General features: G+C 39.1%; 1 protein-coding gene and 1 non-coding gene across 2 annotated transcripts; both read left to right on the plus strand.

Annotated features, from left to right (window-relative positions):
- Nucleotides 1–97: 97 nt before the first annotated feature.
- Nucleotides 98–20,844, plus strand: TIMM23 (translocase of inner mitochondrial membrane 23 homolog (yeast)). The gene is made up of 7 exons (NM_001083658.1): nucleotides 98–303; nucleotides 2,956–3,014; nucleotides 10,425–10,518; nucleotides 10,739–10,823; nucleotides 13,263–13,321; nucleotides 15,013–15,123; nucleotides 20,330–20,844. Exons 1-7 carry the CDS (start codon nucleotides 198–200, stop codon nucleotides 20,443–20,445), a joined length of 630 nt encoding a protein of 209 aa, NP_001077127.1. The 5' UTR covers nucleotides 98–197; the 3' UTR covers nucleotides 20,446–20,844.
- Nucleotides 12,533–12,732, plus strand: LOC112444797 (small nucleolar RNA SNORA74). The gene has a single exon (XR_003033165.1). It is a non-coding gene; the product is annotated as a small nucleolar RNA SNORA74 (small nucleolar RNA).
- Nucleotides 20,845–21,085: the final 241 nt, after the last annotated feature.

The raw sequence follows: 21,085 nt of genomic DNA on the forward strand, positions 1-21,085 counted from the left end.
GTGCTTCCGGCTTCCGGGACGTACGCTGTCGCAAACCGGAAGTGTGAGGTTTAGCGAGCACCGGCGCCCGGAAGGTCAGTGTGTGAAGGAGCCGGTGCTACGCGGGTCTCCCCGCTGTTACCGAGGGGCGACGGCCGAGCAGACTATCTCGGCCTGAGGCGGCGGGGAGAAGCAGACGGGCAGTTTGCTGCGACACCATGGAGGGCGGCGGGGGTAGTGGCAACAAAACCACTGGGGGGTTGGCCGGCTTTTTCGGAGCCGGCGGAGCAGGCTACTCGCACGCGGATTTGGCTGGAGTCCCGCGTAAGTATCAGGCCTGGTCTGCGAGCATTTCTCACTGGTTCTTGCCACCACCCCACATGTGCGGTGTGTCCTGTTCTCTCTCTCTCTCTCTCTTATTATTATTACTATTGCTGCGGCCGCAAGCTTCAGTACCAGTAGTGGGGCTAGTGTGTCTGCACGGCCGCATTTTCCAACACTGAACGAGTGTTTGGAGCCGTGGATCCGGAGAAGCTCTCTGTGGCTGACTTGGATCCAGGAGATACTGCATGTTTTTTCCTTTTATATTCAGGCTTCTTGCCTTACCTTTCCTCCCACATATCGAGGCCATAGGTAACTTTTTAACACAAAGTCACATATTCTAAACCACGAAGTAGTAGCCTTCAGAGCAAAACACTCTATAATAATGCATACAGGGCAGAAAGAAATATGCGTCGAGACAAGTGGAGAAACTTGGAGGAGAACTGAACTTTTTTATAGATATGAAAAAGAAGCCAAGAAGGAATCTGGGGAAGGGAAACATTGGAGTTACAGGGTGCCGAGGCACGAACACCCTGCCTGCGCCCTCTCCTAAATACCACGAATGTGTATTCCAGATCTTTGGAACTTTCTAACTGTGGGTATTCACCTGGATGAGTAAAACGTGGACTTAAAGATAGTGGGAAGTTGGTGAAGGCTAAGAGCTTTATAAAACTTTTATCTTGAGACTCTTTCTACTTTTCTTTAGGTCTTTTATGCTCAAAAACAAAACGGCTTTTAAAGTTCCTAGTGTCACCTGTGTTAAAACTGAATCTAGAACATAGTCTGCATGTAATAAGGTATAGGACATGGCTAGTTCACGCGCTTCAGAGCGCAAAGGGCCCTGCCTTGATGTGAAAGGCATTCTTACGTTAGGACTTGAAGGCGAATTAAGAGACCAAGGACTAAACACTATTCATTGAGTACTTGAGATGGAGTTTTCTGGGTGCAGGACTGCAGCAGTTATATTTTTTTAAATGACTGATGTTTTCACAGAGCTTCCATTCCATTGAAGTGAGCCAAGTAAATTGTGGGCCAAGTAAGAAAGTGTTTCAGTTAGTGTTAAGTGTGTAAAGACAAATAGGATTTTAAGATTGGTGATGGGAGCTGCTGCTAAGTTGCTTCAGTCGTGTCCGATTCTGTGCGACCCCATAGATGGCAGCCCACCAAGCTCCCCTGTCACTGGGATTCTCCAGGCAAAAACACTGGAGTGGGTTGCCATTTCCTTCCCCAGATGGGAGCTGAAGCCCTTTAAAAATGGCCTAGGAAAAACTACTCAGGGTTGTTGACATTTGAGCTGTGACTTGAATACCATTCAGATGTCTGAGGGGAGGTAAGTGTTTAAGGAACAGCTGTTAGGCCATTGTGTCTACAATCTACAGGGGAGGTGGTGAGGCTGGAGATACTGAGATTAGAGGGGAAGGAATGGCAGCTAATGAAGTGTTTTATAATGAGTTTGGACTTAGTTACAAGTGTAAATGGAAGCCATTTAGATTGATTTCCTTTTCTGAAAAAAAATCACTTTAATTACCCTTTAGAAAATGAATTGGAAAGACTGGAGCAAGTAAGGAGTCCAATTAGGTAGTGATTGAACTAGGATGGTAGCAATAAAGATGGTGAGTAACAATTCAAGATAGATACTGGATATAGAACTAATAGGACTTTGAATTGATGAAAAGACCAGAGTCCTGGGTAATGGATAGATTTGAGAACAATCATCTGAGATACAGAGGATCCAAAGATTAAATTTAAAATGTGAGGAAGTTGATTTTTCCTTGATAGATTTTTCTGTCTTCAAAGGTAGTGGAATTCAAGTCTGGCCCTCGGAGAGCCCCCATTTTCCTTTGCCCTGACCCCCATCCTTCTGGTGATGACAGAATTCTCTATTATGTAAATCAACTTTGTCAGCAACTGTTAACACTTAGATCTGAAGGAATTGCCTTAAAATATTTATACACAACACATAACCCCAGTGATTTTTTTTTTCCCTTCATGAATTGATTTGTCTCTTGTCATTCTTTGCAATGTGTATAGTCCCTGGTGGCTCAGACAGTGAAGAATCTGCGTGCAATGCAGGAGACCCAGGTTTGATCCCTGGGTCAGGAAGATCCCCTGGAGAAGGGAATGGCACCTCCCTCCAGTATTCTTGCCTGGAGAATTCATGGACAGAGGAGCCTGGCGGGCTACAGTCCATTGTATAACAAATAGACGGACACGACTGAGCAACTAACACACACACACACACAATTATCAGGTATTTTTGTAGTAAAGTCGAAGGAAGTCCCAGGGACGGTGGAGCCTGATGGGCTGCCATCTATGGGGTTGCAGAGTCGCACACGACTGAAGCGACTAAGCAGCAGCAGAAGGAAATCAGCTCTCTAGATGAACTGGGCTGTGCTTCCTGCTACTTCAGTTATTTGGTCCCTGTTACTGCCTGTCCTGATGTGAGAGCCTGAAACACCAGTGCAGGATTGAGGGCGCCAGGAGGAGTCAGCCCCTAAACTGCCAGACGGAAGGAGAAGACAAGGAAAGTGGGAGAAAAATTTGCGTGCATTGTAGATCAGAATTGCAGAACACATTGAAGAGTCAAGAGCAAAATTAATGCTAAATGAAATAACTAAATTTTTATTGCAATATATTGCTTTGTTTTCTCTCTAGTAACTGGTATGAACCCTCTGTCTCCTTATTTAAATGTGGATCCACGGTATCTCGTACAGGTAAGAATTTTCTTAGTCTGGTGCTCTACGTTAGCATTTAAAAAAACAACCGCAGATACCTTGACTTAATCTGTGATCTGTGCTTCTAGAGGCGTCAAGTCTCTAGCTCTCATTCACCCTTTTTACCCCCACAAACTCCGGATTTGCCTTGCATCTCTTCCTGACATTAGCTGATTAAAGGATTGGGGGTTTGCTTGGGTTTTTGTTTTGGTTTTTCTTTTTTTTTTTAAGGTTGTGATAAAATTAACAGAATTTACCGTCTCTCACTGTACTGTTGAGTGGTTGCATTCCTGATACTGTATAGCTAGTACCACCTACCAGTTCCATGCTTTTCATGTTGTAAAGCTGAAACTCTGTACCCATTAAACAGTAACTCCTTTTTCCATCCTCCTCCCAGTTCCTGACAACCACCCTTCTGCTTTCTGTCTTATGATTTTTGAATACTCTGAGTACCTCAAATAAGTGGAATCATACAGTATTTATTTTTGTGTGACTGATTTAGTTCATTTAGCATAATGCCCTCAAGGCTCATATGTATTGTAGCATGTGTCAGAATCTCCTTCCTTTTCAAGGCTGCATAATACCCACTTTGCTTATCCATTCACGTGTCCTATGGACACTTGCATTGCTTCCATGTTTTAGTTGTGGGGAATCGTGCCACTGTGAATTTCGGTGTATAAATACCTTTTCTAGATCCTCATTTCAGTTCTTTTGATTATGTATCCAGAAGTAGAACTGTCCTGTCACATGGCAGTCATATTTTAAATCTTTTGAGAAACGGCTACACTGTTCTCCACTGCAGCTGTATCGTTTACATTCCTACCAACAGTGCACAAGGGCTCCAGTTTCTCCACATCTCACCAACAGTTTTAGTATCTGGAATTTTTTGAGAATCATTACTAAATGACTGTGGAGTGGTGACTTCCTGTAGTTTGATTTTTGCGTCTCCCTGATGATTAGGGATGTTGAGCAACTTTTCATGCACTTACTGGCCGATTGTGTGTCTTTGGAAGAATCTCTGTTCAACTTCTTTGACCAACTTTGAATCAGTTCATTTGATTTAGGTTGTATTTAGGCGTTCTCTGTATATTCTGAGTATTAACCCCTTATAGATATATAACTTGCAAATATTTTCTCCCATTCTGTGGGTTGCCTTTTTCCTCTTGATGTTGTCTTTTGGTGCGTAAAAATTACGAAGGCCAATATTTGTGTTTTATCACTTGTTGCCTTTGGTGTCATATCCAAGAAATCATGGCTAAATGTGTTATTACAAAGCTTTTTCCCCAGTGTTTTCTTCTAAGAGTTTTACAGTTTTGGGTCTTCCATTTAAGTCTTTGATCCATTTTGAGTTAATTTTTGTATGTGGTGTTAGGTAAAGATCCAACTTCACTCTTTTTCATATGGCTATCCAGTTTTTACAGTACCGTTTGCTCAAAAGACTGTCTTTTCCCCATGTAATGGCCTTAACATTCTAGCCAAAAATCATTTGACCATATGTGCAAAGGTTGATTTCTGGACTCTCTATTCTGTTCTTTGATCTGCATGTCCGTATGTATGCTAGTACCGCACCAGCATACATTCAAGCTTATTGATGATTGCAGCTTTGGTAAGTTTTGAAATCAGCAGGTGTGAGTTCCTTCAGGATTGTTATTCATTTTTCAAGATTGTTTTGATTCTTTGGAGTTTGGTTCAAATTCCGTATGACCTTTGAAATGGGTTCCTCTGTTTCTGCAAAAATGTCAGTTCCTGTTTTGATAGGAATTATTGAATTTGTAGATTGTTTTGGGTAATATTGACATCTTAGCAATATTAAGGCTGATTCATAAATATGGGATATGTTTTCATTTCTTTCTGTCTTTTTAAATTACTTCCAGCAAGTTTTACAGCTTTCCTTGTACAAGACTTTTACCTCCTTGGTTAAATTAATTCCTAAGTGTTTTTATTGTTTTTGATTCTGTTGTAAGTGGAAGTGTTTTCATGATCTCCTTCTCGGGTGGTTTATTGTTTGTAGACACGCATCTGCTCTTTTGTTGACTTTGTATCCTGTTACTTTGCTGAATTTATTTATTAGTTATAACAGGGTTTTGTGCAGTCTTTAGAATTTTCTAACATATAAGATCATCTATGAAAAAAACTTTTACTTCTTTCTTTCTAATTTGGGTGCCTTTTCATTCTTCTTTCCTAATTGCTCTGGCTAGAAATCCTAATACTGTGTTGAATAGAAGTGACCAAAAAAAAAAAGAGCATCTTTGCCTTGTTCCCGTGCATTAGAGGAAGACCTTTCAGTCTGTCACCGTTGGGTGTGGCATTTGCTGTGAGTTTTTCATGTATGCCTTTTATTATGTTGGGGTAGTTTCCTTTTATTCCTAGTTTGTTGAGGTTTTGTCCTGAAAGTATGTTGGATTTTGTGGAGTATTATTTCTGCATCAGTTGAGATGGTCGTGGGCTTTCCCCCTTCATTCTGTTAATGTGGTTTATTACACTGATGAGTTTTCATTTGTTAGGACATCCTGCATCCCAGGAATAAGTGCCACGTGGTCATGATGTGTAGCCCTTTGAATATGCTGCTAGCTTTGGTTTCCTAGAATTTAGTTTTAAGATTTTGCATCAGTGTTCATAGGCGATTTTGGTCTGTAGTTTTTTGTAGTGTCTTTGTCTGGCTTTGGTATGATCATACTTGCCTCACACACAGAGTCATGAAATGTTCCAAGTATTTCCTGCACTTCAGGTTTTTGGAAAAGTTTGAGGATTGGTGTTAGGGTTTTGGAGTTTTTTGTTTTTTTCCATCTGCACTCCACGGCTTCCCCGTCCAGAGATTGAACCCAGCCCGTGGCAGTGAAAGTCTGGAATCCTAACCACTAGGCCACCAGGGAACCCCTGGATTGGGGGTTAGTTCTTTAAATGTTTGATAAAACATAACCAGTGAAGCCATCAGGTCCAGGGTTTTTCTTTGTTGTGAGATTTTTTTTTTAAATTAGTGATTCAGTCTTCTTACTCGTCTCGTTTTTTTCTGTTTCTTGGTGAGTTTTGTATTTCTAGGAATTTGTACATTTCATCAAGGACATTCAGTTTGTTGGCATACAGTTGTTAATGACAGTTTCTTATAATCCTTTTAAATTCTTTAGAATCAGTAGTGATATCCTCACATTCATTTCTGATTTCAGTAATTTATTTCATTTATCTCTGCTCTAATCTTTTATTATGGGGTCTTCCCTGATGGCTCAGCAGTAGAGAATCTGCCTGGCAGTGCAAGAGATGCGAGTCCAATCCCTGGGTTAGGAAGATCCCCTGGAGAAGGAAATGGCAATCCACTCCAGTATTCTTGCCTGGGAAATCCAAGGACAGAGGAGCCTGGTGGGCCAAAGTCCATAGGATCACAAAGGTTCGGACGTGACTGAGTGACTGACACTTTGCTTAATGTATTTTGATGGTCTGTTACTAGATAAGTAAATGTTTATAATTGTACTTTCTTGCTGTGTTGAAACTTTATTGATGTAATATCATTCTTTGTTTCTTACAAACTTTTTATTTTCTAATTGTAATACAGCCACCCTGCTCTTTTGGTTGTTATTTGCAAGGAATATCTTTTTCCATCCTTTCACTTTCAATCTTTTTGTGTCTTTGGAAGTAAAGTGAATCTGTTGTAGGCGCCATATGTATAAATGGATCACATTTCTGAGTGCATTGCGCTAATCTCTGTCTTTTGTCTAGAGAGTTGAATACACTTTAAAGTGGTTACTGCTAAGGAGAGATTTTTGGTGTTTTGCTCTTCATTTTCTGTAACCTAACTTTTTTGTCTCTCCTTTCTTACATTAATAACTTCTTTTGTGTTTGATTTTTTTGTAGGGAATTGTTTAAATTCCTGTCTCATAACCTTTTTTTTAGTATACTCTATAGCAGTTTTCTAAAGTTATAGCACTAATTAGAACTTATACCAGTTTAACTTCACTAACACACAGAAACACTGCTCCTTTACCAACTGTCCCTGCCCCTCAATCGTTGATGTCACAGAATCGTATCTTTATACATCATGTGCTTAAAAACATGGTCTAATAACTCTTTTAAATCCTTTACAGTTTTAAGTTATGCAGAAATACAAAGGTGGAGTCCAGAGCACGCCTACAGTAGTGCTTTCTAACTGTCCGTCTCTTTGCTGTATCACACTCTGCCCTTCATCGGGCCCTGAGCTCCTGCCTGCGTCCTCTCGTCGTACTTGGCTGGACTCCCTTCATCGTGTCTTGCAGGGCAGGTCCAGTGGTCACAAACTCGCTCAGCTTTTATTTTTCTGGGAATTTTTAATATCTCCTTTATTTTTGAAGGACAGGTTTATATATCAGCCCACTTGCTAGTGGCCTCCAAAGTTTCTCTTGAGAAACTGACTGATCATCTTATTGAGGATCCTTATATGTAAGTTGCTTCTCTCCTGCTACATTCAAGAATCTCTCTCTGTAGCTTTCAAAACTTTTGATTTTAATACATCCCAGTACGGGTCTCTTTGGATGTATCTTACTTGGTGTTTATTGAGTTTCTTGAATGTTCACTTGCATCTCTTTTATCAAATTTGGAAGTTTTTGGCCATTGTTTCTTCAAACATTCTCCTTCTGTGACTCTCACAGTCTGTATTTTCGTCTGCTTTGTGATATCACACAGATCCTTTAGGCTCTCTTCACTTCTATCCAGTTATATTTCCTCCTGATCCTAAGACTCAATAATTTCTATTGTTTTATAGTTGGGGATTGTCTATTCTACCTGCTCAAATCTTTGAATCCATTTAGTGAATTTACCAGCTGCTGTACTTTTCAGTTTCAGAACTTACTTTGGGTTTCTTTCTAGGTTTTCTTTCTGTTTCCCTTTTGTTCATACATTGTCTTGACTTTCTCCACATCTGCCTTAGGTCTTGGAGCATCTTTATGACGATCATTTTAGAGTCACTTAGATCTGGCTTTCCTTTTAAAGCCTGCTCAGTCTACTCTCAGGTGTTTTTTAGGGACATTTCTGTTGATTTTTTTTTTTTTTTTTCCATTGAATGGCCCGTACTTTCCTATTGCTTTGTATGCCTTGTGATTTTTTGTTGTTGTTGAAAACCAGACATTTCTAATAATGTGGTTAAGTCTGGAGATCAGACTCTCCTGCCTTCCCTGAGGGTTGCCTTTATTTGGTTATTGTTTGGGTTTTAATCATACAGGCTGCCTTTGTGTTGAGGGCCAGCCTGGAGTATAAGCTTAAGCTCTTCTCAGTCCTTTTCAGAGCCTTCACTTTTTTCCTGGACGTGTGTTGTCTCTTTCTGATTTTTCCTTTGGATAAAATTGCTTTTGAATGTTCTAGTCTTTAACGTCTAGTTCATGAAGGAGGAAACAGTAAGAGGAGCAGCTCCCAGCTTTTCCTCAAAACCCTGGGAGTAAGAGGGGTCGGGAGGGTACATCAGCAGTGACTGCTTGCTTCGTGTATGTACTTCGCGACCAGGACCAGAGACCAGAGCACCGATTAAGATTTACATGTAAAGCAGCAAGTAATTAGCTTTTGAACCCCATAAAATATTGTGTGAGAAGTTACAAAATTATAAGAGATCATTAACGTGGGAATCTTTTTAATCTTAAATCAAATCAGTACATCTGAAAAAAAATTCTTTACTACCTGAGTTTATTTTATTAGATCAGGTTATTGTTATTCAAAAGCCTATGGAAATAAGAGTGGTCCGATGAATACAAACATTTGAAATTAGGGATTATATATTTTAAGGTTTACATTAGCCTCAGTTTTTTGTTGTTTGTTTTTGTGGGGTTTTGATTTTTTGTTTGGGTTTTTTTTTTTTTTCTTTTGGAGAAGTTGCTGATTCAATACAAATAAAGTTGCAAAAAAAGAAAAACTCAGTTTACAACATTAAAAGGGCTTCCCAGGTGGCACTAAGGGTAAAGAACCCACCTGCCAATTCAGGACACGCCAGAGGGTTAGGAAGATCCCCTGGAGGAGGGCATGGCAACCGACTCCAGTATTCTTGCCTGGAGAATGCCACAGACAGAGGAGCCTGGCTGGCTACAGTCCATGGGTCGCAGAGAGTCAGACATGACTGAGCTACTTAACGCGCACACACACAGCATCAAAGAGTGATTGTTAGGTGTGTCAGGAATGCAGGGTTGACGCATTACCTGAAGAGTGAGTCAGTCACGCCGTGCACTTGCACCTGCTGATGTCGTTTATGACCATCTTTTTTTTCCCCCATTTGTATTAGGATCCATTTCTGGATCATAAATAATTATCATATTGTTTACCTCATCATGTTAAATATAGCATTCCTAAAAACCTTAAACAAGAAGCACAATTTAAAACTAAGTCATTACTTGAAAAGTCAGGAAGCACTCAGAATTTACAAATATATGTTTAATATATTTAGACATAGAATCTATTCAGGTTTGCTTATCCTTTCTCAGCAGACCATTTCTGTGTGATGAGAGGATATGCACTTATTTATTTGTACAATTTCTGGTAAGAATTTATGCACAAGCCATCAGAGCTAGTGCAGAGGCAGTTTTCCTCACCGTGAACGCATTTAGCAAAGGCCAGTGTTTGCCAAAGCGATGTTTATTTGTTAGCATTTTTTGTTAAGGGTGTGTGCTATGGTTCAGAAGCTTATTTTAGCTATTTTTATATGAAAAGCTTGGCAGAAATGTAAATGTATTTGTTCTTCATAAAAGTATTAATTGCAGAATCAATCCTGTTGTGCTCTTACAGTGATGCTTCTCAACCTAGGATTCTTGCGTGATCTTCAGGGCAGGGAGCTCATACCAAGTTTTGTGTATGCATTTACCTGAAGTAGGGTAGCTTTCCTTCTAGTAGCTTTCCGAGATTATAAAGGAATATATGCGCTCCAAACAGTTAAGAACTGTTAAAGTGGTGTTTTTCCCTTGTGTAAGTGATCCAGTCTATTGTACTTCTCTAGTTTCTGCTCATTTTTTATGATCATTTGGTCTTACATATAGTAAAATGGTGGTTGATAAATAGTATTCATAGCTGCAGAATGAGTTATTTTCTCCTTCCAGACTGGTTTTTTGTTACCTCTCATAGCTTTCAGTTTGCCTTTCTATAGAGATGGCACTCTTAAATTGTCAAATTTATCATGAAGGCAAATTACGTATAATCTATCAAACTTACATTGAGAAGCTAAATTCTGAGCAAGAATTTCTCCTAAGAACTAATGAGCATAACTGTATATGTTATGTATTTCATTTCACTTTGGTTTATATGTTGCTTTTGTTGCAGAAAGTTTTATCTTTGTTTGACGAAGTATAGTGGAGTTTTACTTAATTTACGTTTTACGTTCTGTGAAAAACTCCTTTGAAAAATTAAACACTTTGCAAGTATAATACGTGTGTTGAGGGGAGCTGAACTTGATTTTCATTATTATCCCTGTAGGATACAGATGAGTTTATTTTACCAACTGGAGCTAATAAAACCCGGGGCAGATTTGAACTGGCCTTCTTTACCATTGGAGGATGTTGTATGACAGGTTGGTATTTATATGTGGTTTTTAAGTGAAGTGTCCTAAATCCAGGTAGTCAAAAGTGCTTAAAATCCAAGGCAATTAAAATAATAGCTTCAGGGTGGTTTTTTAAAAAAAATCATTATTTACATTTTTTCTTATTAAATAAAAATGAAAAAGAACCAAGTATAATTGCTCTTTAATATAAAGCTGATTATTTGAATGAATTATTACTGTGATTTGCCAGGGGCTGCATTTGGGGCAATGAATGGTCTACGGCTAGGATTGAAGGAAACCCAGAACATGGCCTGGTCCAAACCAAGAAACGTACAGTAAGTCTCATGTAACGACACACTGATGCTTGAGTATTAATCTCTACTTTGTTGGCTTGATGAGCACAACCTTGAGATTACAATATTTAGAGTACTGTATAATTTTTGGTCAATTTTTTTGCTGGTGTTTTCCCTTTATTCATTATAAAAGGAATTTAGGAATCAAGTTGCTGTGTCTAAGCTTTTAGGAGTGATTTTTGAATCCGTGTCCATCAGCTGGGGCTATTCCAACCTAACTTCTCAGCTACACCTGTTCTATTTCGCAGGCCTATATTACATGCTTTTCAAATTGTTGAATTACTAGTACATTATTTGGATTGTTCAGGGCTGTGCAAAACCATAGGACGTGGTAAGTGAAGAAATAAGAAGCACATAAGAGTAATTACTAAATCTACTGTCATTTGATTGAATTTCTCATTGACTTCATCCTCCATTTCTGAAATGCAAAGGTGCAGAAAATTTCCATGAAATTCCTAGAACTTACAGATGGTTCTGAAAGGAGTAAGATAGTCTTATCTTAGGAAACTGAAGTTTGTAGAGAAGGGAAAGTGCAAATAAAAAAGTCAGAAAGTGTACATAATGTGTATCTTCACCCTGCTTAAGAAATAAACATGACCAGTTCCTTTTGCTGTTCCTTAAATAATATGTTATTTAGCTTTTTTAAAAAAGCGTATTTTATGCTTCATATGAGCGGAAGGACACAGTATGTGTTTTTCTGTGTCTTTCTTTAAGCTCCATGTTCCTTAGCCAGCAGATGGCAGCATGTGTGTTAGAATTAGGTCTTGGGAACCTGAAGGCCTGTCAAACTTTTCACCTTCCTGTTACTGTGTGGATCACTGCCCTTGCTTTACAAGCTCAGATCCTTGAATATTTTTGTATTTATATTCGTAATATTCAGTCTTTACTCCAGTTTTGTTTTGTTTTTACTTTTTGTATTATGGATAGTTTTGAATATATACAAAAGTAAGGCAAAATAGTACAGTGAACAGCTATGAACCATAACCCAAGTTCAACAGCCATTAACCAGCAGGACCAATTGTGTCCCATCTCTTTCTTCCCTCCCATATTATTTTGAAACAAATCCCCAGCATCATATTATTAAATAACAATTGGAAGGTCTCTTAGAAAAGATAACCTTTGTTTCTTAAAACCATCATAGTTATTAAATTTTTGAGAGAGTTGAATTAGTTTGCTTTTTTAAAGTCAGATTTTTAAAATCTTATACATCATTTTCTTTTATATACTCATTCTGATTTTTTTAGACAGAGATAGCATTTAAAACATGGAAAGATAATCAGGTTTCAGGCCAGAAAAGATCTATATAGTTTCAAAGCCCAGATTCATTACTTATTGGGATCTTGGGTAAGTTTCCCTCTTTCTGCCTTTAACCTATTGAGAGATGATTACAATGAGAAGTAAGTAAGGACCCAGTAAATGAAAGTATGTTGCCCAATCATGTTCCAAAGAACTTGGCCACTTTGCAGTGCCACCAGCAATACAGTAATGAAAATTCATAGTTTAGAAGCTTATCACAAATGAAAATTAAGTGCTAAACTTAACATATTAGTAAATATGTAGCAATTAACTAACAATATTTGTAATCATTACTAATTTTTTAAATAATCCTTTAGAAGTAATACAAAGTTTTGTTATTATTGAGCATTAATGTAAATGGGTTCTTTACTGCTTGTTACTGTAATTCCGTGGTTCCCAGCAGTAGTCAGCTGCCGGGACAGCCATTCCTGTGACAGCGTTACACTGCTGGGAGAGGAACGCTCTGCCCTCTCCTCCAGTTGCCTTCGCCGCTGTTCTGGTGGCGTCCGGTGCTGGTGAGGGCAGGGCTGTGCTCCCCTGAGAGTGTGCTAAGCGCGCACCCTGGCTGCTTAGTGCTGGTGTGGGAGCAGACACAGAGCGCTTTCTTCAGGTTTCTAATGAGGTGGCTTTTTCCTTCTCTGAGTATCTGTCTTTTATTTTGCTTTGTATTCCATAGTATTCCACACTTTGATTCTTCTTAATATTCTAAGAATGTACTACCCGCCACACAAACCCTAAGAAACTAATTATAAGCTAGCTCGTCTGTTATAATGTCTTTTTCTTTTTAACATAGATCGGTTTCTGTAAACTTTTTTGTAAAATACATTCCGGGATATCATTCAGACCTTTTATATATTTAATAATTTTATGTATTTAGTAATTAGAATTTTCTTTACACATTGCCCTAAAACATTGGGAGTTTTTAACCTAACCTTCATTTATGTAAAGTAAAAGCAATCCTTATTGAATTCTAAGGAGGTGTTAAGTTTTAAAATTAAAAAAGTAAAATTAAGAAAACTTTGGATATTGTGTTCATATATTTAAAATTGATGCTATATGGTTTTTCTAAATACTAAAGAAATAACTGGTTCTAAACACAGATTCTTTCTCTTTCTGCCCTGGTAGGATCTTGAACATGGTGACTAGGCAAGGGGCACTTTGGGCTAATACCCTAGGTTCTCTGGGTAAGTAGATAGCTCACTTTATAATAAATCATCATCATTACAAAGAAAGAATGTACATGTATCATGAACAATTTGATGAACTAAAATTCTGGTGCTGGGATGTTCATAATTATGTTTAAATCCACTCTGGTGAGTAGTGTAAATACTACTTAGGAAAAGATCATAAACTATTGATATATAGCAAAATACTGCCATGTACTAATACCATTCTGAATATACTCTTTGCTAAATATTTTAAACACTACATACTCTCCTATCCCATCAAGACACCAAATAAAATCATATTTTAACTCAGTGAAATCCAGATAGTTTAGCGCCAAGGCAAATATTTTTGTGTGTTAGGAAAAGTTCAAGGTTCTATCGTAGATATGAGGAGGAATCCAGCCCTCCTGATATGTTTTCCTAATAGCCCATTCATCATCCTGTTTACCTAATGAGATTTCTCAGACTAATTGCCTGAGTTGCAACAGGGCCTTTGTAGATATTGGAAATACTTGCAGTTCTAAGGAAGCTGTAATTTAGTAGCACTTAGGAACAAATGCTTTCATACTGTAGTGTTTATGAATGATTGACTCTTTTGATTATTCGTGACTCATATAAGAAGCTCACTTATGGCACTTATGCCCTCAACCAAAGTTTTCTGTATCTGAAAGTCTTTTAACTGGTGGCAGATTAAGTAAGAGAATGTAGGTAGCTTATCAAACGATAAGAAAAGCCTCTTGTGTGACAGAGGTCCTAGCCTTGTCACAGGCTTTGGAAGCAGTTTGCATTTGGGATCCTAGTAAATGGCTACTTCCATGTGCTGCTTGTGCCCCCAAAGCCCCCGCCTCGCAGCCACCCTCCTTTGTGCCGGTGCTTGGGAGACTGCTTGCATACCTTGAGTGAGCCCCTGGACGTGCTCAGTTTAGGTAACGCTGCAGAAATCGATTCTGAGCAAGCTGGAATGGTCAGTTACCCCGGATGCTTTCCTTATAATGTGATCAGTTATGATGTTTTGCTCAAGTTTAGTTTCAGTTAAATAAATTGAAACTGGAAAAAGAGCTTTTGTAGAAGTATAAAAACTTACAGCAGAGGAGTTGTGAGGCCAACAAGTTTGCTGTAATATTGAGAAAGGGCAGGAGAAGAGGTAATGCATTCATGGCTATTTGGTCTTTAGAGGCGTAACAGAATGGCGATTTAGGGGAAACGCTTGTTAAACTAAATAGTGCTATTGTTAGAGTTTTCACATGTGCAGAAACTAAATCTCAATTGTCTTGAAGTCGTATTTTTCTTAGAAATGCATGTGTTTTGCTTTTGTTTCTAAATTCTAAGTACAGCTGTTAACAAATAAATGGAAGTGAAAAAGATATTCTTCCTGGGTCTCCGCAGTGTTACTTGGCATAAATAGCTAATAAATTTCTTTTCTTCCCAAACATTTTCTTTGCCTATCATGTGCCTGCTCTACATGTTAGTGAACGAGCTCTTCCTGCATTTTGAGTGCATAGTATTCTGTTATGTGGACAGTCTCTCTGAATCAGTCTCCTTTTGAAAGTCATTTGATTTGTTGCTAGGCGTTCGTTATTACAAACAGCGCTCCAGTGATCACTGTTTACATGTCTCATGATGTCTGGAGAATGCGTTTATCTGAATACGATTGCCATACTGACTTTCAGTTCACTTTTTATTCCTGATCAGCTCCATTTCCCTTGTAGCTTTGCTTTATAGTGCATTTGGTGTCATCATTGAGAAAACAAGAGGCGCAGAAGATGACCTTAACACAGTAGCAGCTGGAACCATGACAGGCATGTTGTATAAATGTACAGGTAGGTACCACTAAATGGTGAAATCGTCTCTCAATATAGTTGAAGTATGCTTTTTGGCCATACTGTAGTTTTTAAAAGAATTTTTTTTTGGTAGTATAGTGTTCTTTGATATCTCACGGTTTGTGATTTTATTTTTTAATTTTCGTAAAATACACATAAAATTGACCATCCAAACTATTTAAATGTACAGTTCAATTATGTTAAGTCTGTTAGCATTATTATGCAACTCCAGAACTTCTCTTCGTCTTATAAAACTGAAACTCTGCCCACTAAACAACAACTCTGTCTTTCCCCCTTCTGCAGCCCCTGGCAACCACCAGTCTACTTCTGTCTGTGAATTTGATTCCTTGAGGTCCCTCATAGAAGTGGAGTGTTTTTCTTTTAGTGACTGGCTTATTTCATTTAGCATAACGTTCTCAACAGTACAGCATGTATCAGAATGTCCTTCCTTTTTAAGGCTGAATAACTCCATCCTACATGTACACCACATTGTCATTCATCTGTCAGTGGACACTTGGGCTGCTTCTGCCTTTGGCTACGGTGCATGATGCTGTTATGAACAGGGGAGGAGTAAATCCTAAGAGTTGAATCAAAATTACTTGGATGAAGATCAAATATCAGATTGTCCCTTAAGATGGAAAAGAGATGAACATGTGCTGAGTTATGGTTCTATTCTCAGTAGTAACCACTTAATATATAACTTGTTAAACTGTGAAGTGATAATCACACACCCCAGTTCACAGATGAGCACATTGTTGAGATGTTCTTTTTCGGAAGATCATAAAGCTAGTGACAGCCCCGGGTCTCTCTCACATTCCTGCTTTCGCCTGCATTTACACCATAACTGTACGCCATACCTGCCTGTTTGCGTTCTGTACTCAAGCCTCTGGAAAGTCCTTTTGTTTGATTGCTTTATTATGCTTCAGACACTAAGTAATTTTTGTTCTTACGTAATTCCTCCATCACAAACATCAAGTAGCATTTTTTTGCCTCATTTTTACTAGAAATGAGAGAGAAGTCTCTCTTACAGGATTATAAAATCTAAAATTTCATGGTATATCTGAGAGCAAGAGGCTTTTTTAATATTGAAAATGGATAACATTTGGAATTACATCCCTAAGAACTCATAAGACTTGCAACACGTGCGTGTTCTTACACACATCAACAGAGCTCCTGGGTACAGTAAGACAGGAAACATCTTTTATATACATGAAAACATGGGCATAGAAAAACCTTGTTAAAAACCTGAAAATACTTTCACACTGAAAATCTTTGGGGTCAGACAAAGGAGTTTAAAACCTTAATTGGCACCACAGGGGTGGCACTCAGCCAGCAAGTGTTTAATCAGCCCAAACTGTGTTTATGAAAGATCAAAGTAAAATTTAAGGAACAGGAGATTTCGCACAAAAATCTGGAAATTTTAGCTTCTTTTGCAAAAATGGAAGACACAGGCCTCACGTTGTATATGGTCGCAAACGGCAGGAGCTGAGTTGGGGAGCTGCTACCCCAGTGGGTGGACACTGAAGCTCCAGCTCAGTGCTCACCAGTCCCTGTTTTCTTACTCAGCGTCAGCCATTACAGCATTTCCTGTGTTGGGGGCAGCCTTAAGTATAAGAATGGACTGAATTACCACCTCGTTTAAGACACATTACACATATTTTAAAGATACAAAGGGGAAGGCTGAATACTTGGGATTATCACAGGAAAAAAAATGAGAACCTAGTTTTCTGTGTCCAGGACTTCCTTGCAGGAATAGCATCTTTAACCCAGCCTGGGACATCTCCAACATAAATTATGGAAAAGAATGCTCATGGCTCAGAAGAGAAAAAGCAAAAATATTAATTCTTTGTCAGGTGACAAGTAGGTTTCGTTTTTTCAGATTTCAGTTTCCATTGCAATGTGGAACACAGGAGAGGTAAGTAATCTGCTGACCCAGAATCCCAACATTGGTTCCTAGTTCCTGGCTGCCTAGTTTAACTCAGCACATCAAAATTGCTGACAGAGGCAAAGCAGTGTCTTGCATTGATTTCTGGTTTAGACTCCACTTAAGACAAAGCACAGAATTTTGTGTGGCAGGAATTTATTTAAAAACTCCCAGATTCAAGGATTTGGAAAACAGTTTAGGTACTTCTTTAGTCTAGAGTCAGCCTAAACCATTAAGGAAAGAAGATGGATGATGTGTCAGTATACTTAATGCTACTGAAGTGTACACTTAATAATGGTAAATTTTATGGTATGTGTATTTTATCACATTTTTAAAGAGAATTTTTTAAAAACAAGTTAAATAGTGCAGAAATCTGTTGAATTTGTAAGCTGTCTCAGTGTGTAGGTAAGGCCGTTCCTCTAAAACAAGGGCAACAGACTCCTGCTGGCCAGATGCCTGTCTCTTCACAGTTTGCAGACTAAGAATGTATTTTACATTTTAAAATAGTTAACATTTTACATGGTTATATAAGTATCTACAATATGTAGGATCGAAACAGCAAGATAAACATTCTTTAGAAACATGCAGGTAAAAAGTGGAGTTATTTTCTAGCCATTTCAAGAAAAATGTGCCGACCCCTGTGCTAAAGTAATTGTCAGTTCAGTGTGTTAGCTCTGCCAGTAATCAGCTCTATACCAAATAAACTAGGCACTTAAATATCCTGGGCCTCATTTCCCAGGTTTAGAAGAGATGACATTTGCCCTTTTTGGAAGAATTGTATACGGATCCAAAAGATAGAAGATAAAATTGTGACACATAAGCCTCGTGTTTGTTTTGCTTAATAGAGATTACCCATTGGCCTCGTTTGGTTCACTGTGCTCAGAGCAAGTGTATTTGCTAATCAACTTCCTGTACTTAGTTGGCCAAAGGTGGTTTTGTTACAGAAAGCCTAAAGCCAAGGCTTTTAAACTCTTTAACAGATCAACCAGCTGGAAAACCCTGACATTATTGGAAAGAGTTAAAACTAAAACGTAATAAAAGGCTACCCTTGAGTCAGGCTTCCCTGGTGGCTCAGCTGGTAAAGAATTCTCCTGCAGCGCAGGAGACCTAGGTTCAATCCCTGGGTTGGGAAGATCCCCTGGAGAAGGGAAAGGCTATCCACTCCAGTATTCTGGCCTGGAGAATTCCATGGACTTATAGTCCACCGGGTCGCAAAGAGTTGGACATGACTGAGCAACTTTCACTTTCCCTGAGTCAGGATTACTGTGATTATTAGTAAATCATACACTGCCTGTTTGGTATCTTCTTGCTAGAAACGGTTGCTCAGTTGTGCTAGAAACAATTTTTTCTTAGCCTTCAGAGAAGGCTAGTACAAAAGGCTAGTGCAAAACGATGATATTTTGTACTAAAGTTGTTTCATTTTGGTATGAAAGTAGAAGGCATTCTAGGGGATAAATTGTTGAGACACTTAACATGCCACTGATGTCCCAAAGTTCTTAAATCTTTATCGTTTACAGTTTACACTGGAGAGTCTTCTGTTTTTGTAACCTGCTTAAAGAACATTCATTACACTCAAAAAGTTTAGCTCTAATAACTGAACCATAGTGATGCTGTTCCAGATGGCATTTATTTTTCCTGGGTTTCACAGCTTATTTTTTCCATTTCTAGAAATTTGGTCTAAAGTTCATTGTCAGCCCATTTTTCAGCCACATTGAATACAGTTGCAAATTCAACTATCATGCCTAATCTTAAGTGTGGCAAAATACAGAGAGAGAAGATAGACTTGAAGGAGATATCTCCCATTTTCTGTGATTAATTTTTACATTTTTCATCCCCCTTCCTACATATTTGATGGCTGTTTATAGGTGATGCCTGCAGTTTCTGTTTGAGAGAGATAATTAGGGTACTTCAGAGTTGAAGCCTAAGCCAGTCAGCTATCTAAAGTCTTCAGGCTAGAGAGTCTCCTAGAGGGAGGAACCCTTTAGTCTATCACCTGAAGCCATCTGGCAGGACGTGCATTGCAGAAATGGTTGGTCTGAAGTGTTCTAACTCAGCAGCATCATTGAATTTCATGGAATGCATTGGAGTGTAGCTAAAGGGCTTCTAATAAGGTATATCTTAACCATTGGACCTCTGCTTTCCTAACACATGACTTGCAGCAAATACTCCATAGATAAATACAGACTACCTGAAGTTTGTTATCCCTACTTATTTGTGAAACTGTTAAGAGAACATCAAGTATTTCTTAAAAGCTTCTTTTACTAGATTTGGTGACTATTTTTAGGTAACTGGTTGAAACATTGTTTTTGCATTTCAAATGAAATACCTATTCCATAATCTTTTTCCACGTGAAAAAATTCTTTTGTTAAGCAAAAATAGTTCAGTCTAATCCTAATCCTGGAATGTTTTTCAACTAGTACGACGATGCCTGGAGCTTCCCAGGTGGCTCAGTGGTAAAGAATCTGCCTGCCAAGCAGGAGGCACGGGTTTATCCGTGGGTCAGGAAGAGCCCCTGGAGAAGGAAACGACAACCCACTCCAGTATTCTTGCCTGGAGAATCCCATGGACAGAGGAGCCTGGCGGGCTGCAGTCCTTGTGGTCGCAGCAGAGTCAGACACGACTGAGTGACTGAACGATAACATGCTCGTGCTAAGTTACGTCTTTGCTCGTTAGTGGGAGATTTTCTGAAGCATCAGAATAGGGACAGGTAATGGGAGAGTTGGTGCTTCATCAGCACCCAACTCAGAACTTGATCACAGCCATCTTATCTCCCACCACTGTCCTGAGTCTTCCAAGTTAATATGTAGAGGACCTGTGCAGAGTCTGAAGCCTGTTAATACTGTTTCCAAAGAGGGTATCGCCTTGTTTACATACCGCCCTGAGTCAGGTGACCGTGCCGGTGAAGTTCTAAAAATTAGGACTAGCAGGGAATTACTGATCTGCTTGGGATTTCAATAAGAAGCATAAGGTCTTGTCCAAAAATGTCCTGGGATCAAGTCAGATTGAGAAAAGTCAAAAAACCTTGCTGATAACTGTGAAATTAAAAGTGAAAAAAGGTTGTTACTATGGATACATAGTTTACATATAAGCAGGTGATTTAGGGGGAATCTGTTTCTACTGAATTTCAGTCTTGGTTTATTATTTTCAGACCTTATTCTCCTGCTTGGGACGAAATCTTCATAAATACGAAGAGTGCGTCTCAGCTTTACGAACCTCTGTCGCCCTCTGATGGGACAGTGTGCAGCACAAGTCTGTAACGGTATTTTCTCTTTCCTCTCCCAGGTGGTCTTCGAGGGGCAGCACGAGGTGGTCTAGCAGGACTGACGCTTACAGGCCTCTATGCTCTATATAATAACTGGGAGCACATGAAAGGCTCTGTGCTCCAACAGTCACTCTGAAGATTCTGCTAGTTTACAAACGGAGGACACTTTAGTAGTCACCCTGATCAATTTATAAGTCAGTCTGAAGGCATTTACTCTTTTATCTACAACTCATTTGAAAAACTAGAGATTCCAGCTTGCTGTGATGAAGATCATGGATGGTTGACCAGGACTGGCACTCCTTCCAGCCATTACTGAGTTGAAGACAAAACACCCTTTGGCGGCTGAGTAATGTGGTTCTCTTAAGAAGATCTCGCACCTGTTTTTGCTCCTACCCACTTCTGGAAAACCACCTAATCCCAGAATTCAGGTCTGCTTGTCAATAGTGTATCGGCCACATTTGTTCATTTAATGATCCAAGACTGTAATATTGCTCTGTATTCCCAATAAAGGGTGAAAATAGAACTGAAGTCCTTACTCCAACATTAACATAATGGGTGTTTCTCCAAAGTCGCTCTTGACTTATCTCTGCTCCCACAGGGCAAAGGATGTTTCATGTTTGTGATGAAGTGAAGGGCTACTGGCAGCATTAGCAACTAGGTTAAAATTTTTCTCCAACAGAGTTCACACTAAACCACCTCCAGGTGTTTCGGGCTATTACACCACTAGTGTCCTGTGCCAGAGCAGCATTGACTCAGCCTCGCGGGGACGCCGGGAG

Source organism: Bos taurus, chromosome 28 (assembly GCF_002263795.3).
Source record: "Bos taurus isolate L1 Dominette 01449 registration number 42190680 breed Hereford chromosome 28, ARS-UCD2.0, whole genome shotgun sequence".
Classification (NCBI taxonomy): Eukaryota; Metazoa; Chordata; class Mammalia; order Artiodactyla; family Bovidae; genus Bos; species Bos taurus.

Bases quoted from the DNA above. Each gene is read 5' to 3' on its own strand.
- TIMM23 (NM_001083658.1), top strand. From the start codon at position 198: ATGGAGGGCGGCGGGGGTAGTGGCAACAAAACCACTGGGGGGTTGGCC. The intron at 304-2,955 runs GTAAGTATCAGG...TTTTCTCTCTAG, and splicing joins GGATTTGGCTGGAGTCCCGC to TAACTGGTATGAACCCTCTG. The intron at 15,124-20,329 runs GTAGGTACCACT...TTCCTCTCCCAG, and splicing joins CATGTTGTATAAATGTACAG to GTGGTCTTCGAGGGGCAGCA.